The sequence below is a fragment of the Euprymna scolopes genome, chromosome 11 (genome assembly GCF_053919585.1).
Source record: "Euprymna scolopes isolate OS-2025 chromosome 11, ASM5391958v1, whole genome shotgun sequence".
Classification (NCBI taxonomy): Eukaryota; Metazoa; Mollusca; class Cephalopoda; order Sepiida; family Sepiolidae; genus Euprymna; species Euprymna scolopes.
In genome coordinates this window covers 70,454,922-70,473,212 of record NC_136492.1, presented here as the reverse complement: position 1 = coordinate 70,473,212, position 18,291 = coordinate 70,454,922, and the positions used below count along the sequence as shown (strand labels likewise).

Sequence of the window (18,291 nt, the reverse complement as noted above, 5' to 3'; positions counted from 1 at the left end):
CCAGTAGTTTCCGAGAAAACTTCGAAAGTAAATGTGGTATTGTGGTGACCAATCCCTATTAATCCCTATTCATCTCTAACTGTACATCGAACATATACTACTGAGTTCGCTGCACCTTATCATAACAAAGGTCAATATAAAATTTCAGCCCGTTCTGCCTAGTAGTTTCCGAGGAAGAGTGGGGAGAATAGATAGACAGACAAAGAGAAAGACAAAATAGGTTTTTAAATAAATCCTACTTGTGTATCATTAAAATCTATAAAGATTTCAAAGAGTCTGTCATTATTGAACTGGCCAAGCCAAAAATTGGATTATTTAAAAATAATAAGACGTTTCATTATTTCTTGTGGTGCGATTGTATAGCCGCATTAAATTGTGTTATACCGTACTTTGATGTAATTGCGCAAAATCCTGGGGTAATTGCGCCAACTAAAAAAAGTGCTCTTTATATGCGTGGTTTCCAAAAGAGCACTTTTAGCTAGTTGGTGCAATTACTCCGGACTTGGCGCAATTACCCCAAAGTACGATACTAAATTTTCACAGAGTTCCAATCAATATTTTTCTTTTTTTCAACATTCAAAATGTTCTTTTTTATGAATCACCAGAAGCGTCATAATAATTGTGTGCAGTAAAATAATATTCAAAGATAATTAACGACCCCAAATATTAAACATTACTGCAAACACTTAAAGATATAAAATGGTTTTTTTTCCAGCTAGCAATATCATATATAGTTCTATGGTAACAATTTTGAAAATGTCTTTTTTTGTGGTGGTGGTTAAATCACTGATTCATTGTTCGTGACTCGCAAATAAAAACAGCTGTCATTCCAGATGAATTTAAGTCAGTGATGAATTATACAAACTCATTCTAATCTGTTATTCCATAGATTGGCTTTTGTTTAACTTTTTTTTTTATTTATCTTTGATTAAAAGAAAATGTTTATAAATTCAAAGACTTATTCCAAGTTTAATGTCGATGTGAATTATAGGTCTGTTTTTTTATTGCACAAAGATTTATTGATGCTATATATATATTAAAGCCGCCATGAAAAACTACGCCTCATTATTTCATTAAATACTCCAAATTGTTGTTGTTGTTGTTGTTGTTGTTGCTGCTGTTGTTGCTGTTGATGTTGTTGTTTATGATGATGATCATGATGTTTGTACAGTGCAATTCGATTTCAAATAAGTGCATTTTAGGTAAACCAAAAGAAAATCATAATTATGTAGTTCGAGTTATATCAAAATTAATAAAAACAAAATTCAAAAGATATGAAAAATGATAGAATAAAAAAAAACTAGTTACAAATAAAAATAAAATCTATCGCATTATAGGGATTCATCACGATTGTTACTGTCGGGGAGTTCTTCAAATCTATAAGTATACAACACTGACATGCTTTCAAAATAGAAAATGGCGGCCAGTATTTATTTATTTGTTTATTACAAAACCTAGTTCTAGCAGATTTTTTTATTTGATCATTTTCTGTAGTTTTGAGAATTTTTACTAATTACAACATGATACTTAATTACGTAATAGTGTTTTTACCTAAAAATGCAGTTATTTGAAATCCCATGATTATTCGCAAGTTCCCGTTACCATTTGGGGGGGGTGAATACTGTAATATTTATAAATCCATAATTTCAGAATTATTAACAGTAGAACAATTCTAAAAATGTTTTTCGGAACTATTTTAAAACACTTTATCTCGTAAAAAGAGTATCTTTATACGAGAAAAAAAACGATGTAGAAATTGCAAAAATGATTTCTGAGAAGAGGTCGAAGGAAGAAGCAGCAACTATTATTTACTAAAGGAATTATTTTAAAATACCTTGTCTCGTAAAGAGTATCCTACTAAATAGAGTAGAAAATAGAACTTGAATTTAGTTTCGTAACTCTTGCTGCTCTTTATTTTGTCCTTTAGTTCTCGTATTCCACAGACTATGTTTCTGGAAAGGGGAGAAGAATTGCTGTTTTCCGGGTTGAGATATATCCATCTAACACTTATTGTTGGCTAGTTTTTTGGAGGTTTTTTGTTGCTGTTGTTTTTTTTGTTGTTTTTTGGGGTTTTTTTTTTTTTTTTTTTGTACTTTATAGTATTATTTAGCGCCTTAATTCAAGTGGTTCCATGCCTTGTCTGGGGCAATTTCTGAAACTGTCAACTGCTCTAAAACAGTATAATGACCTAAAAATGAGGGAACATTTTACGTTTTATACAAAATTGATCGGTCGCTCTAAATTTTAAAATAAAATCATCGCTTGAAAATGTAGAATCTCAGTATTCAGGGGGAAGGGTAACGGAAAATGTTAATCTAAAAATGAAAAAAAAATATTTAGGTCTTTTTTTTTAAAAGAAATTACGGCACTTATGCATTCTAGTTTTTAAGGAGATTTTTTTGTCTTTTGCATTTTCGAAATATCTATTGGGAACAAGGACAAACAATTATACGAAAGTTTCAATTTTTGTTTTAAAAAATTCGTTTTCAAAAGAAAGCAAAAACATGACACACTTTTCGATAACTGTTCAAAATTATTTATACATTTTTATCATTATTTTTATTGCGAAAGTTTAATTTTGTAAATAAAAGAAGTTCGTTTTTTTTAGTCGTGAAAGTTCATATAATAGCAACTTTCATTTATTTCAGAATTTCGTTTTCTTAGAGAGAACTCTTCATTAAAAAGTTCCTTTGAAAAAAAAAAGACACTCATTCGATTTCATATAATAACTTTCATTCATTTAAAAAAATACAAAAAAATTCTACGGTAATTTATTTCGAATTTCGAATTATTTTGGAAAGCTTTAACATTTTTGCAGAAACTTCTTGAATTGTCTGCCCCTGTTTCGAGTGGAAGCTTTCAAAGATGAAAACAAAAAGAAAATTCCTCAAAAACTAAAATACACACGTGCCATAGTTTCTTTATATAAAACAAATAAGATCAAAATGTTTATTTTTGTACATTTGTAGATAAACATTGACCGTTGACCCCATCTTCCCCGACCCCAACGAAAAACTGAGATTCTACTTTTCCAGACGATATGTTATTTTATTATGGGGATTTGGCAAAGCAGACAACAAACTAAAAAAAAAGGTGGGGGAGAATTCAAATATACAATAAATAAATGTTACCATAGTCAATAAAAGTTATTTTATACCTGCCTGGCTCATTTTTTGTTTTGTTTTGTTTTGTTTTGAAGCAGTTTAAAATGCTCTTTTTCGCCGTCTTAAATATTCACGTTTAACAAAAGGATTAGCGAAAAAAGATGGCGACCGATATACCTTATGTTGCGGCCGCCATCTTTGTTCGCTAACCTTGTCGTCAAACGTTAATATTTGTGATGAAAAAGAAATGAGCCATATAGGTATAAAAGTGATTTTTATTGGCTATATTAGCATTTGTTATTGTATATTTGATTTTTTCTCTTAGTCGGTTGTTGGCTTCTCAGCTAAATAACCTTTACAATTTTAGAATGTAAAGCGAGGGTTGGTTTCGTATGCAACGTAAAATGGTCCCTGAATTCCGGGACATGATAGCGTTTTAAAGCAATTATTATTATATTTTTTAATTTTATTTTACCATTAACGAGTGACTGCCATTTTAAATTATGCTTAGAGTTAGGTTGGAAAATCGTAACAAATGTTTTTAAAAATAATTTATTGAAGAAAAATGTTTTGAACAATAATTGGGTACAAGTGCAGTTTAGCCTACCACGGTCAATTATTTGTTTTAATTTCAGAAGAGTTCTATCCGTGATACGAGAAGAAAATCACCTGTTGTTTTGTTGTTGTTGTTGTTGTTGTTGTTGTTTTGTTGTGGTTGTTGTTTTTTTTTGTTGTTGTTTGTTTTTTTTCATTGTTGTTTGGTTTTTTACATTTTAGTCAACTTTATGAAACTTTTTGAGAAATCAAAACAAATACATGAAAGTAACACAAATTTTAAGATTTTCGGATAAACTTCTTGAATTGTCTGCCCTGTTCAGTGTAATTTTTCAAAAATGCAAATTTTAAACAAATGGGTGCAACTATTCTATAACAGCGAAATACGGAAAACGAAAAAGTTATTAAAAATCAATGGCATCCATGAACTGTTTCATGCCAATTTTAAATGCGATGATATTTACTTAATTGGCATGTCAGAAGTACTTAAATATTACCGCATTATTAAAAAAAAAAAAAAAAAAAAAAAACGTAGTTTTCCATCTTTATCGTAAAAACAGTTGTATGACATAGTACCAAGGGACGTAACTCGGTTATGCTAAAAACAAGGCAAACGCACAATTTATTGTTTAATGGCAATAGTTATATGCTATTTAACTGCCTTTGTGTGTGTGTGTGTGTGTGTGTGTGTGTGTGTGTGTGTGTGTGTGTGTGTGTGTTTCAGCAAAACATTTTCATTAATTTTCGTCAAAAAAAATGTTTTCTTTAATAATTTTTCTGCCTTATCGTTTTTCATAATTTTTGGATATATTCATTGCTGTAATACGGCAATTAAGTGGAGATCATTGGCTTGCCTTGAAATTTAATCTTTAAAATTTGGAATTTCGCTATTACAGTGTAGTTGCACAAAAAAATCATTAAAAACTGAAATGCATAAGTGCCGGAAAAGTACAATAACACAATAGTAATAGGTTATGTGAAAAAAAAAATCCAAATTGACCGAAACGAAATTTCCCCAGTCAAGAATGTTTAAAAGTACCAAATGTTGGATTATTTGATGCGCTTTTTTTTTGCTTTTTTTTTTTTTTTCATGGCGGTGTAGAGTTGTCATCAAACACGCAAATTATTTTACAAAATAATTCGTATAAATTTCGTTTCATATTAGAAAAAGAGAATCGAATCTAACAAAAAAAATTTGATCATTATTATTTTTTTGTTATTATTTCAACCTTTATTATTTCAAATTTAAAAATCAATTCGTTTATTTTTCAAGGTCGTAAATGTTTAAATAATTTCGTTATGAATATATGTGAAAAGTGTAAATTTCATAATACAATAAGTTAATCACTTAAAAATGCTTTTTAAAAAATTATAATATTTTGTTTCATCTTCATAGTTCGATCAGTTGAAATGTTTTAGCAGGGAGTACTTGTGTCTTCAATTTGACAATAGGGGTACTATCGAAAAGAAAATGCAGTCTTTACTTTGGGTTCGAAGCATAAATGAACCCTAACACTCATCTTTTGTCGAAATAAACATTAATTCCAGCCAGGCATTACTTTTTAATGTCTAGTCTCGCTAAATACACGAATTTATCTACGTAATAATGGCACAGGTGAGAATAACCCCGTTCAAAATGGCACGGTAAAAATAACACAATTAAAAGGGCCCAATGGTTAAATAAAAAACATGGCACGCGGTAAAAATATAGATGAAAATTTCACAATGAATTCATCAAAACTATAAAATATCAAATATAAAGGAAAGCATTCGAACATTCGTCAATTTTTTTAATTGGTACGTCTATATTGAACAAATGAATCGAATGAATTTCCAGTAAAGCAAATGCTACCTACGTAGTTGTCGGGGCACAAATGGTAACATGTCCAAAAATTACGAAAAACGATAAGATACAAAAATAACTATTAATGAAAATAGAAATATGTGGAATGAAGCGAAATCACTATATTACGCTTACTAAAAAAATAACGAGATAAGTTGGCAAGGGAGATAATGAAGTTCTGTTGCTTACGTCGCGTGCCGAACGTAATTCAAAATGTCGGACAAATTTTATCCCCCCCCCCCAATATAAACATTATCGAAAACTGTTTTCCATTAATAATTATTTTTCTACCTTATCGTTTTCCGTAATTTTGGGATATGTTAGTATTAACGACATGGCAATTATGTAGGTATCATTTGTTTCACTTGAAATTCGATATTTCTGATTTTGGGAATCTGTTAGTTCAATATAGAATCACCAAAAACATTGTATTCACTTTTTAAGGAAATCAAACTCTAACACTATTTTTCTGAGTTACCCACTATGTGCGGATATTATACTTGTCTGATCATTTATAACGCTAACAACTAGTAATGTATAAAAACGCACATGAAACTAAAACTAGTGACCTTGCGGTCATGTCTTGAGGTGCATGATTGTGATTGCGTGAGAAAAAGTACGAAGTACTAACCTGTTTTTTTCTTCTTTTTTTTTCTTTGTGCCTCTTTTTTGTTTTTATTTAACTTGTGCCATTTTTATGCGCGTAAATTTTAAATGTGCCATTTTTTTTTTTTTTTTTTTTTGTTATCCGTGCTATTTTTACCTGCGCCATTTTTACGGTGTGTTGAAGTACACGACGTTCCGATATTTCCCCCACAGAATGAAAAACGATCGGCACAACAATATTTTCGTGCTTCTTCGTTATTGTAGCTAAATCCGACAGTCAAAAAAATGACTTTTCATTAAAAAATAATAACTACTTACATTTGTTTGTCACTTTCAACAATAAGCAATGTTATCTACTTAATTGTCATGTCACAATTATTTAAATATTTCAGGAATATTACATAAAACACGCATTTCAATAATTCAACGAAAAAAAAATGATTATGGCCATGTTTTCTTTGTCACGTGACATGTGACGTAAACACAAGGGAAATAAAGACGAACCTATTATGTAAGCTTATAATGCTAATTTCTTTGAAAACTTTTTTTTTTCTAATTAATTTTCTACCCTATCGTTTTTCGTAATTTTTGATATTTTCATAACTGCGACATGACAATTCAGTAGATATCATTGGTTTCATTTAAAATGCAATATTTGAATTTCGCTACAATAACGGAGAAGGACCGATATTTTTCATGGAAAGAAAATCTTCAAGTTAATCAATTCGATTCGAATTTCTGACTACAAGTAAAGTTTATAGGCATAACTCAGTTAAATCCTATTTCAGTCACTCAAATTACTCAGGATGAATCTGTTTCAACATCACCTCTTAATAACTTATTTTTACATAAAACATGTTTTAGCAAAGCAAAAAAAAAAGAAAAGAAAAAGGTATAAGCAGTAAGTTATAACAATCCTCATTGTACACGTGAAACACTGAAATTAAAATTTGTTCGGAAAAATATAGTCGCCATCTTTATAAAGTAATTGGGAACGAGGCTAAAAAAAAAAACAACATAACCCTTTCTTTAAACTATTATTTTTTTTAGAAATAGGAATTAACCGCAAAGATCGAGAATTACGATTTTTTTGTCTCTAAACCAACCACAACAGTATTTTTTTTATTGCACCCCTATTGTAAAATTGAACTGAATGTTGTACTGTCTGCTAATAATTCAATATTATTATTATAAATGTAAATAATTATTTTATGGTTAAAAAATGAGTAAATGTTTTGTTTTCTTTTGTTTTTCTGTTTGTTTGTCTTTTGTTGTTGTTGTTTTTTGGGTTTTTTTGTTTTTTTAATTTCGTTTTGATGACTCGTTGGTTAAATATGAAACCGATTTTTCGTTCAGACTATTTAATCTTTTGTCCTTTGCCATTTTTTCGTTTACTTTTCTTTCTTTTTTTTTCTTTTTTTCTTTCTTTTTTTTTTCGTTCTTTCTTTAAATTATTTTTATTCCAACAAATAATGTTGGAAATGTCCAAATGTCCAAATAGGTCTTTCGTTCATTAATCTGTTCTTTTTTCTTTTTCTTTTCCTTCACTTTTTCATTGTTTGTAATTTTTTTTTATCTCTCTTGTATTCAAGTTCGATAACTCTCAATCTACTGTATAGAGTTATCGCCCATAATTTGTTTGCGCGGATAAAAGAAGACTTCTGTGCGTCTCTTCATATGTCGCTGCCATCCGGCTTCTTGGCGTTGAAAGAAAAGGCCAATAACATGCCTAAAAAATAAAACAAAGAAGAATTAATGGATTAAATACTTAAAAAAAATAATAATGTCGTTTTCAATAAGTCGTAAATGATCAAATCTTAGTAAAATGGAGTTATCCCCCTTAGATTAATAATTAATTTACGATACTGAAATTATCAATCAAATAAGGAAACAATGTTGATAAAAAATACCCTTGAACGATCAAATAAAATTTTATATTCTTACCAAACATAGTATTGGGCGACTTGAAGTCCGCCGAAACCGCTGCAGATAAAAACTTCAAATTGATATAAAAAATGTTTTACTTAACCGTAGTTCTTGTTTTAGTTGAAACATCGGTATAAAACAAAAAGAGGTTAGAGTAGTTTACGTAAACGTTTTGTACACATTTTTTTTATATATATTTTACGAAAATAAGTAATACTTCATTATTTTTTAATTGGTGAAGAAGAGTAAAAAAAAAAAATTATTTCGATAACATTTTACATAAAATCCACATGTATTATGTTTGTTAGATTTTTTTTTCTAAAATACACTTTAAATAACTCAAGAATTTTTATTTCTAATATATACGTGTGTGTGTGTGCGTGTGTGTGTGTGCGTGTGCGTGTGCGTGTGTGTGTGTGTGTGTGTAAGAAATATTTCATAAAGTAATATACTTTTATAATACGAAAAACAAATTCTAAACAGAGAAAAAAAATCTATTATAAAAAAAACATACACTGTGGAACAATAACACATTTATTATTTGCAAAAAAATACAATTGTGCACAAAACTTCTACATATTTTCTGCTAAAGAAAATTAAATCGTACGGCATAGCTGGAGTCTGGACGTATACTAAATATAATTATAACCTTCATAGGCAATAGAACCATCCAGGTTGTCATTGATAGATACACATTCAAACAGCATAAGATGAATGAAGGCGTGCCTCAGGCGTCGATATTTAATGTTATTTTTGGGTTTTTTTTCTTTTCTTTTTTGTCTTGTTTTGTTGTTTTTTATTTTTGTTTTTTATTTTTGTTTTCTTATTTTTATTTTTATTTTTGTGCTTGTTTATTTATTTTATTATGGGGACATCATGCCCACGGAATTCATCCTAGGCGGGTTCAACCTGCTTCCTTAAAAGGAGGAAGTCTCATGGAAATATGGGCGCTTATGTCAACGGATATTCAATTCTAAGGGAGATAACCAGCATAGATACGGCAAAAGTAAGCATATTTTGCAAGTTATAATTTGGGACGCTTATTAATTAACGTACACAAAACAAAAAGTAAACAACATGAAACAATGGTAATTAATCAAAAACAAAAATGGAATAAACTTGTTGGTGCAAGTCTATAAATGGTCCACAAGTAATCTTTTTTACTATAAAAATCTGAAAAAAATCTTTATAATGTACGTACTTGTCACTGCATGAAAATGTCATATTCCAAATATCACGTAAATCGATCAGGTAGTTTTTTTTTTTATTTAAGAAAATCAAATATTATGAGACATTTTATCGAAGAAAAACTTCACGCCATCTTGTTTTTGAATGATACACTGCTAGCGACACCTATTTGGGAATGTTTGGAATATAAGACCAGAAAGGGGCAGACAATCGACTTTCCACAATATTTCCAAGATATGAAGAAATGTTGGTTTAAAGAAAGTGGGGTATCACTTTTCTATAATAATTTAACGTATAATGATCACCCACTTTATGGTCACCACTAGTATAAAACTTGAATTTACGCCGCTGAAATACACATTTGCCGAATTTTTGTTGAAGGAGCGTCAACGTGTGGGTGCTCAATTTACGTAAAATTCTTCATATCTTGGTAACTACTCGTTTGCTGGAATTTTAAACGTTATTTTCGTTTTCAACATCCTCAAAAACTTATAAATGTCTTAATTTTCCAAGTTTTTTTTTGTTTTTTTTTCATAGTGTGGAAAGTCGATTGTCTGCCCCTTTCTGGTCTTATATTCCCAACATTGCCAATAGATGTCGCTAGCAGTGTATCATTCAAAAACAAGATGGCGTGAAGTTTTTCTTCGATAAAATGTCTCATAATATTTGATTTTCTTAAAAAAAAATACTTGATCGATTTACGTGATATTTGGAATATGACATTTTCATGCAGTGAGTATGTACATAATAGATTTTTTTCAGATTTTTATAGTAAAAAAGATTACTTGTAGACCATTTATAGATTTGCACCAATTTGTTAATTAACGAAAATAAAATAAAAATTTAAAGGACATTTTTAAGTATTTAAAAACCGTCAGTTTAATTTTTTTAAACGAAAATAAAAAATTAAAAGTAAGAAATTTGTTTTTCTTTATTTTACGTAATCATTCAGAGTCAGGATGATTAAAACTTTTTGAAGGAGATTTTGAAGTATTTAAACAGTCAATTTCTGGCTATGATTAAAGTTTAATTTTTTTTTCCTTTTTACCGTCCTGTAGTTTCACCTAGCAATTTAAAAAATAAAATATACCGTAAAAAATTGAATTTAATAATAAAAAAAACTTGCACCGTTCTTTCTCTACCTTAGTGCCTGTATTGTCAAAACTCTTATCCAAAAATAAATAAATAATAAAAATTATCCATAAAATCTTATAAAATGTACAAGTGTATAAAAAAAAGGAAAAAATAACAACAAAAACAACGTTCAAAGATTCTGCACAAGATAAAGTGCCCCCCCCCAAAAAAAATAAGGGAAGCATTTTTCATTGGCTAATTGGACAGCAACATCTTAATTGTTCCTATTTACAATGCCTCCCGACGGCACAGAGTTAGACACCAGGATCGTTTTTTAACGTGGAGAAAAGGAACAAAAATAAAAATTGTCTCAGTCGTGAAGGATTTCTCATCCACTGACAGAGAACAAGAAATTGAAGTGTACAGATACTACACTTTGATCTTGTCCCGAAGGCCAAGTAGTCTTAATTGTTATTGACGGTTCAAATACTTCAAAATCTCATTTTTAAAAGTTTTAATATCCTGATGTTGATTGATTACGTAAAATAAAGAAAAACAATTTGCTTATTTTTTAATTTTTTGATTTCGTTTTAAAAAAAATTAAAATCGTGATTTAAATACTTAAAAATCTCCATCAAATTTTTTTTCGTTAATTAACGAGTTTATTTAATTTTTGTTGTTGATTAATTAACATTGCTACATTGTAACAGGTTATTTACTTTTGTTTTGTGTACATTATTTAATATGTTTAATTTGTTACTTAACATTGTTATAGTTTAAGTTTGTTGATTAATTTGTTTTTTGTTTTTTTGTTGGAATTTCCGGGACTCACTTCACCCGGCGCTTGCAGGTATAGTATTCGTGTATTTTTTTTTTTTTTTTTACTGCTTCGTCAATTTCTGGGGCTAACCTCATTCAGGTATAGTTTGATCACTAACTTGTTTCCTTTTCGTAAACTGCTTCGACAATTTCCTAAACTGGGCTACAATAATCGTGTATTCATTTTTTTTTTTTTCATTTTTTTTTTTTTTATTTAACATTCTTTCATTGTTCTACTGATTATTTCAGCGTCCAAAATTATAAATATATGCTTATTTTTGCTATCTGTGCTCGTTATGTCCCTTAGATTTGAGTACCTGTTGATATAAGCGCCGGATTATTTTATTATAGCCTATATACATAAATCAAGTACGATGGAAGAAAAAGTCTTTTTGCAATATGCCGCAATGAAACGCTCTTAATAATGATGATAATAAAAATACATGCTTGCATTTTAATTTTTAATTCTTATTATTTTCTAAAAAAAAAAAAAAAAAAAGGTCAAAGGCATGAGTTATTTCCCTTGTATCATATTACAAACAAAATTATTTCCCTTTGATATTGCTCTTTATTTACTTAAAACAGAAAGGACAACTGGCTTACCAGAGATGGAGAGTACTGAAAATCTGGGGAGATTGTTGTCACTACAAGGAACACCACAGGTTGTTGAAAGTGTAGCTGCTGGCGAATAAGCACGTTTTTCCAACATTGAAGACGAAGGGCGGTTATTACAAGGATTACCATTGGAAGAAGAATGTGTTTAATTTTTATAAAATCCTTCCTAATTCTTGGAGAGTTACGCTATCAAATTATTGGTTATTACTCTCTTAGGAGAGTGTCACAAAGATAGTTTGTTTCTGCAAGTTCGTTCTTTTGGATAGCTCAGCTCTGGGTCACCTTCTGATTTTTTTCGAAAATAGGGCATATCAAATAATCCAACGTGAGATGTTTTTGCCCATCTGATTAAAATTACTATATAATTTGCTGTTAAACTTTACATTATCCAGTCAATAAGTGTTACAGAAAGAGGAATAAGGGAAAACCCCCTGTATTCCATTGCATTTCAAAGCTAAATGCTTCTCATCTGAAGACGAGAAAAAACCAGCATTAAACAAATGTCATCATTATCATGCAGTCCGTCAGTCTTGACGATGACTAGTCGGGGCCTCAGTGCTTTATCCCTCGATGTTGGCGATCTCACTCCATCACCACAAGACTTTTCACCTTAGTTCCAAACTTGCTTGCACAGTTTAGATGCAGTATCTGTTGCTCATCAGATAGACACCCTCTGAACCTCCAATGGAACGAACCTGTGACGACTGGCAGCAGATTAGGCTGCAACTTCTGGCCAAAAGTAATCTCAATGAGGTAAACAGTCGCCTTACTGTGTCCACTACTTCGCCTTTTCTTTCTGGATGATGTTTCATAGCCTTTTAAGAAAAAGTGCAAGGCAGCAGTAGGATTTGAAGTCAGAGTTCCCATCTCTTAGCCTTTTGCTGTGATGAGGCCCACAAGGCAGTGGTGTTTGATTTTGGGGTTGGTTCCCCTAGTTTTCGTCCAACCAATGGCACCCACAAGACAGTGAGGTAGGGGTTGATAGTGTGCCAGGGCATGTCCACACATCGGTGGGCCATAACGCACTACCTCTGCGATCCCCTACTACTCTGAGATCTTCTACAAGTTTAGCCTAGGGCCGCAAGGCATCCAGTTACTATGTGTGGCCAACGTGGAGGCAATGTAGGAATCTTCATGATGGAGAGGCTATGTACTGGCAGGGAAGACTCCCTTTTCACCACAAGATTAGCCAGTGGTGTTAGCTGGAAGCGAGATGGCATGCAAGCATGAACTTAACACTAACTTATACCTAACACACTAGACGCATCACATCCCCCTGCCGGATTAAGAATCCAAACGCACACACATTAAACTAATGTAAATGGAAAAAAACAACAACGACTTTGAAAACATTCAGATTTGAAATATATATATATTATATTGTATATATATATATATATATATATATATATATATATACATATATATATATATATATATATATATATATATATATGTATATATATAATATAATATAATATATATAAATAATATATATAAAAATAACTAGCATGTTATTTTCATATCGTATTAAATGGATGTTTTAGATCGCCCTAAAGTTAATGTTAACCCAAATAAACCGGGACAGTAAGGAATCAGTTCAGTACGAAACTAGTTAAATAATAACATAGTAATTGCATGAGGGTGTGGTATGGTCCCTGGCTTTGGTAGGGTCATTTTTTTATGATAATAGCATGTTTGGGTATTGTCAACAATCACAACAATGATTAATACAAATTAGTTTATAAATATTATGTTCTAACAAAGAGAGAAAATAAAAGATATATACAGACGTGCATGCATAAATAGAAACAAGTGAATCTTTGAGGGGATAGAAGGGTCACCAGTTGGCAAGTACTAACTACAACATAAACAGAATTTTGTAACTGAAAAAAAAACTGAGAAAGCCGAAACTTGATTACAAAAATTTTTTATATAAGAGACCATAAAAGTTACTTTCAAGCACATAAATGTTCCCCCCCCCCGTTAGTGTTAGCAGAAATATTAAAGGATAGTACTTATGCAGTTTACAGATTGTGCTAAAATAATTATTTTGAAAGCTATTCTTTACATGAGGAGGAGGACTTCAAGTATTCGGTATTCTCACCTAACATTTTAATAAACAAGCTACCTGAAAATTTGAATTTAACTTGAAAATTCTATCTAAAAATTAGCACGGTTTATTAACTGCTTAAGTAGGTTTGTAGATAAAAAAAGGTAATATTGAAGAATTATTCAAAATGAGTTTGTATAAAAGTCAGTTCTTTTTTTCTGGTTAAAAAAATTGAGGACAATAGATTCCATCATTTTCTGCTTATTTATTATTATTATAAATAAATAGTTAACATATTATAAATATTTAATATACTATAAATAAATAATTAATATATTATAAATATTTAATATATTATAAATATTTGATATATTATAAATATTTGATATATTATAAATATTAATTATATCATAAATATTTGATATATTATAAATATTAATTATATCATAAATATTTAATATATTATAAATAAATATTTAATATATTATAAATATTAATTATATATTATAAATAAATATTTAATATATTATAAATAAATATTTAATATATCATAAATAAATATTTGATATATTATCAATAAATATTTAATATAATATAAATAAATATTTAATATATTATAAATAAATATTTAATATATTATAAATAAATATTAAATATATTATAAATAAATGATAACAAATCTGAATGAATCAAACTATTATGGGGAATATTAAGAATCATAGTTTTGCTTATACAAAGTGCAAACAGATGGACTTACTTATAAACGTCATGCCAGAAACTAAGAAAAACAGTCCTGACCATCCCATCGTATCGTACAACAAAGTCGTGATGAGCGCGCCAACTAAGCCGGACACGGCCTGAAAATATTAAATAAATCAGTAAAATAAGATAATAATTAAAAAGAATTGGACAAAACAATATATTTTTACATTTTATTTTAAAGGGTGCTATAGTTTGCTTGAAGCATTGTGCCTAATGTGTAAGAAGTTCAATTGTTTTGAAGTTGGTGACAAAGCAATTTGGTTAAAGACTCCATTTGATACAAAGCCAAGATAAATAGATGAAATTTCAATATTGAATAATCCAATCATTTTCTATTAAATATTTATTTACCAACAAAATGTATCGAATCAGAATGGTATGATCTGGTATGGTATGGTTTGGTATGGTATGGTCTGGTCTGGTCTGGTATGGTATGGTATGGTATGGTCTGGTATGATATGGTATTGTATGGTATCATATTGTATTATGAATTTGTAATTTTCGAGGTATCACCTCGTTTTAAAAAAGAAATCTTTACTCAATTCCAAGAGCGTTCTTTGCCTGGGAAGAGATAACTTCGAAATTTTAGAAATTGACCTCCAAACTAAACAATCTCTGACCAGGTCTTTATATTCAACCTTATCACTTTACCTAATGTCTTTTTTGGCCTACCCCTGCCAACTGACCTTGCTATTTCAGCTGTTCTACAGCCCCATTCCTTTAAATGCTATTGTCTGGTCTGCACACACTTTATCTATCTATCTATCTATCTATCTATCTATCTATCTATCTGTTGTATAAAAGGAACTTTGTCTTTGTGTGTGTGGTTGTGTGTGAGAGAGAAAGAGAGAGAGAGTTCTCTATGGACTCCAAAACGGTTGGACCGATAATTTCAACGGAAGGGCGTGTCAGTCGCAATAACCATGTAAGTTATCCATGAGGGTGTTTTTTTCTAAGTCTTTTTTAAGGTAAACATCTGATAAGTACGTGACTAGATATGCAGCAATAACATAATTTTGCAGACTAGTTGGCCGCAATATGAAAAATTATTAAAATGGATACGTTTTGAAAAATAATGAATAATCAACTTAGAAAACTTTATATTTGTAACTTGGAGAATTATTTCATTACACTATATATGCTTTCGGTCTCAATAAAAAGGCATTCACTGAGCTGAGAACTTTTTCAAAATTTATATAAAAATTTTATTTTTCATTGTAAAAAGCTTTATTTATGAGAAAGGTTTTTTAATCCATTACGATTTGTATAAACTGAGTATGTTTCAAGTAAATGATTGAACTATATGTATATGTATATATGGATGTGTGTGTGTGTATATATGTATATGTGTGTGTGTGTGTATTTATATGTATACATATATATGCTATATGCATAGTTATATGTATGTATATCAGGACTTTATGGACAAATTTATCTTTAGTTGACCTTTGACAACTAAATATGTTTATTTACTAGCCAAATAGGAAAGTTACTAGCCAAACCTACATGATTTTTAGAATATGACATCGTCGTTCTGTGACAAGTATGTACTTCATAAAGTTTTCTCTGTGTATTTTTAAATAAGTATAATTCTAATATACAAAACATTTGATGTTGATACTTGAAGGTAAAAATATTCTGTTTTCTTCAAATGTTTTTTTTTTCAAACAGCCTTTGTTAAACAAAGAGTATATTGTTCTATTAAAATTTTATTGTTCAAATAATTTTACTTTGCACGTTTTATTTAAAAAAAGTTGAAAAGATATTTTTCACTCAGTAGTGAGCTTTGGAAGATTGTCAGTGAAAGAAATATAATCGCAAAAAGATAAGTGTTTCCTTATTTCTAGTTGTCACTTTGAAAAGTCACTCACAAATGCGACGGTTTCACTCGCAATGTAGAGTCCTGTATATGTATGCATATTGATATGTATGCATATATATATATATATATATATATATATATATATATATATATATATATATATACTGGCATTTCAGCTCGGCGTTGCCTAGGTGTTTGGAGGTGTATGTTCAGCAAAAAAAAACAGTCAATTTTTTTTTAACTTTGACCCCTATTATGACACCTTAACATTTATTGTTTTGGGATCAAATCACGCTATTAAGTTAGATCCATGTCCAAGGAACCTATATCTAAAATTCCAAGTGTTTAGACCTAAAATTGTCGGAGGAGTTTGATAGAGTTCTCAAATGTCAAATCGTTGAACTTTGACCCCTTAACAGCCAAATTAATGGCCGAAAACCGATCACATAGATTTTCCCAAATGTCAGTACCCTGTATATCAAATTTTGAGTCTGTAGACTTTAAATTAACAGAGATATTGTGTAGTGAAATGTACACACACACACACACACACACACACACACACACACTTTTATATATATACTAGCATTTCAGCCCGGCGTTGCCCGAGTGTTTGGAGGTGTATGTTGAGCAAAAAAAAAAAAGCGGTCAATTTTTTTAACTTTGACCCCTATTATCACCTCTTAACATTTATTGTTTGGGGCTCAAAGTAACTTATTAAGTTAGCTCCATGTCCAAGGAACCTATATCTAAAATTTCAAGTGTTTAGACCTAAAATTGTCGGAGGAGTCTGGTAGAGTTTTCAAAGGTCAAATCGTTGAACTTTGACCCCTTAACAGCCAAATTTATGGCCGAAAACCGATCACATAGATTTTCCCAAATCTCAGTACCCTGTATATCAAATTTCGAGTCTGTAGACTGAAAATTGACAGAGTTATTGCGTAGGGAAATGTACACACGCAGACAAACACACAGACAGATAGATACACAGACGCGTTCACACACACACACACACACACACACACACACACATATATATATATATATATATATATATACATATATATATATATATATATATATATATATATATTGAATGCCATGATCTTCTGTCAACTTTTTTATTTAGTTGACATAGACTTCACTTCATTGATTTCATTGATTTACTGATCCAAACCGGAATATATACATAAGTGATCCCAATTGAAATACGGATCTCTCCCTGTCTAAGTTACGGGCGATTCTCATTGGCTGTTCGCATACGTTCAACAGATTTAGCAATTAGTGGAATAAGCAAATTCTGAACGGTTAACAACAAATTTCGCAAATTAAACAAAATGTCGTTGCATACTTACAATTACTCACCTTCCCACTTTCAATCCTTATTACATACTAAACATAAACACATCACTTGCAATAGCTGCGGCCAATCTTCAATTCAAGTTAAAACGTCACATTAGAACCAGTCGCTGTTCCGACTGAAACATGAAATCTCCCTTCAGCAATGCTTCGTTCATAGTCACACAGGCCCAAAACGTACATTTACGGGAGGCAAATCCTACAAGTCATTGAATTCCACATTAAGCAACTTGAAAACTATTAATGTTACTTACCTATTATATAGAGGAGGTTACTGAAGATCAGATGTACTTTTGAACTGCCAGGATAGGAAAAGCGCACTTGACCCATAAAAATGCCTGAGCAGCTCTGTCTGTATTCTTCGGTAAAGGCACCTCTATTAGCAATAAACTAACCCCTTGTCAGAGAGAAAGTAATAGTTGGGAGAGTGAACCTCCTAAGACTGAACAGGACTGTACCTCAGCCAAGCAGCAACAAAGTCACTGTTGAACAGCTGATACATCATCAAAATGAAAATGGTTGATATTCTTATATTATCATGTAAATGATTTATTTAATGTACAGT

The 18,291-nt window shown here is 30.3% G+C and overlaps 1 protein-coding gene across 1 annotated transcript in view; it reads right to left on the bottom strand.

Moving 5' to 3' along the window:
* Window positions 1-7,339: 7,339 nt before the first annotated feature.
* The window catches only part of LOC145287900 (apicoplast pyruvate carrier 1-like), a 467,232-nt gene continuing 456,280 nt past the window's right edge, over window positions 7,340-18,291 (bottom strand). The window contains exons 10-11 of the mRNA XM_080135841.1: window positions 14,541-14,640; window positions 7,340-7,837 (exon numbers count right to left, since the gene is read on the bottom strand). Coding sequence (XP_079991967.1) covers window positions 7,782-7,837; window positions 14,541-14,640 — 156 coding nt within the window. The 3' untranslated portion in view covers window positions 7,340-7,781. The remainder of the gene's footprint in view (window positions 7,838-14,540; window positions 14,641-18,291) is intronic.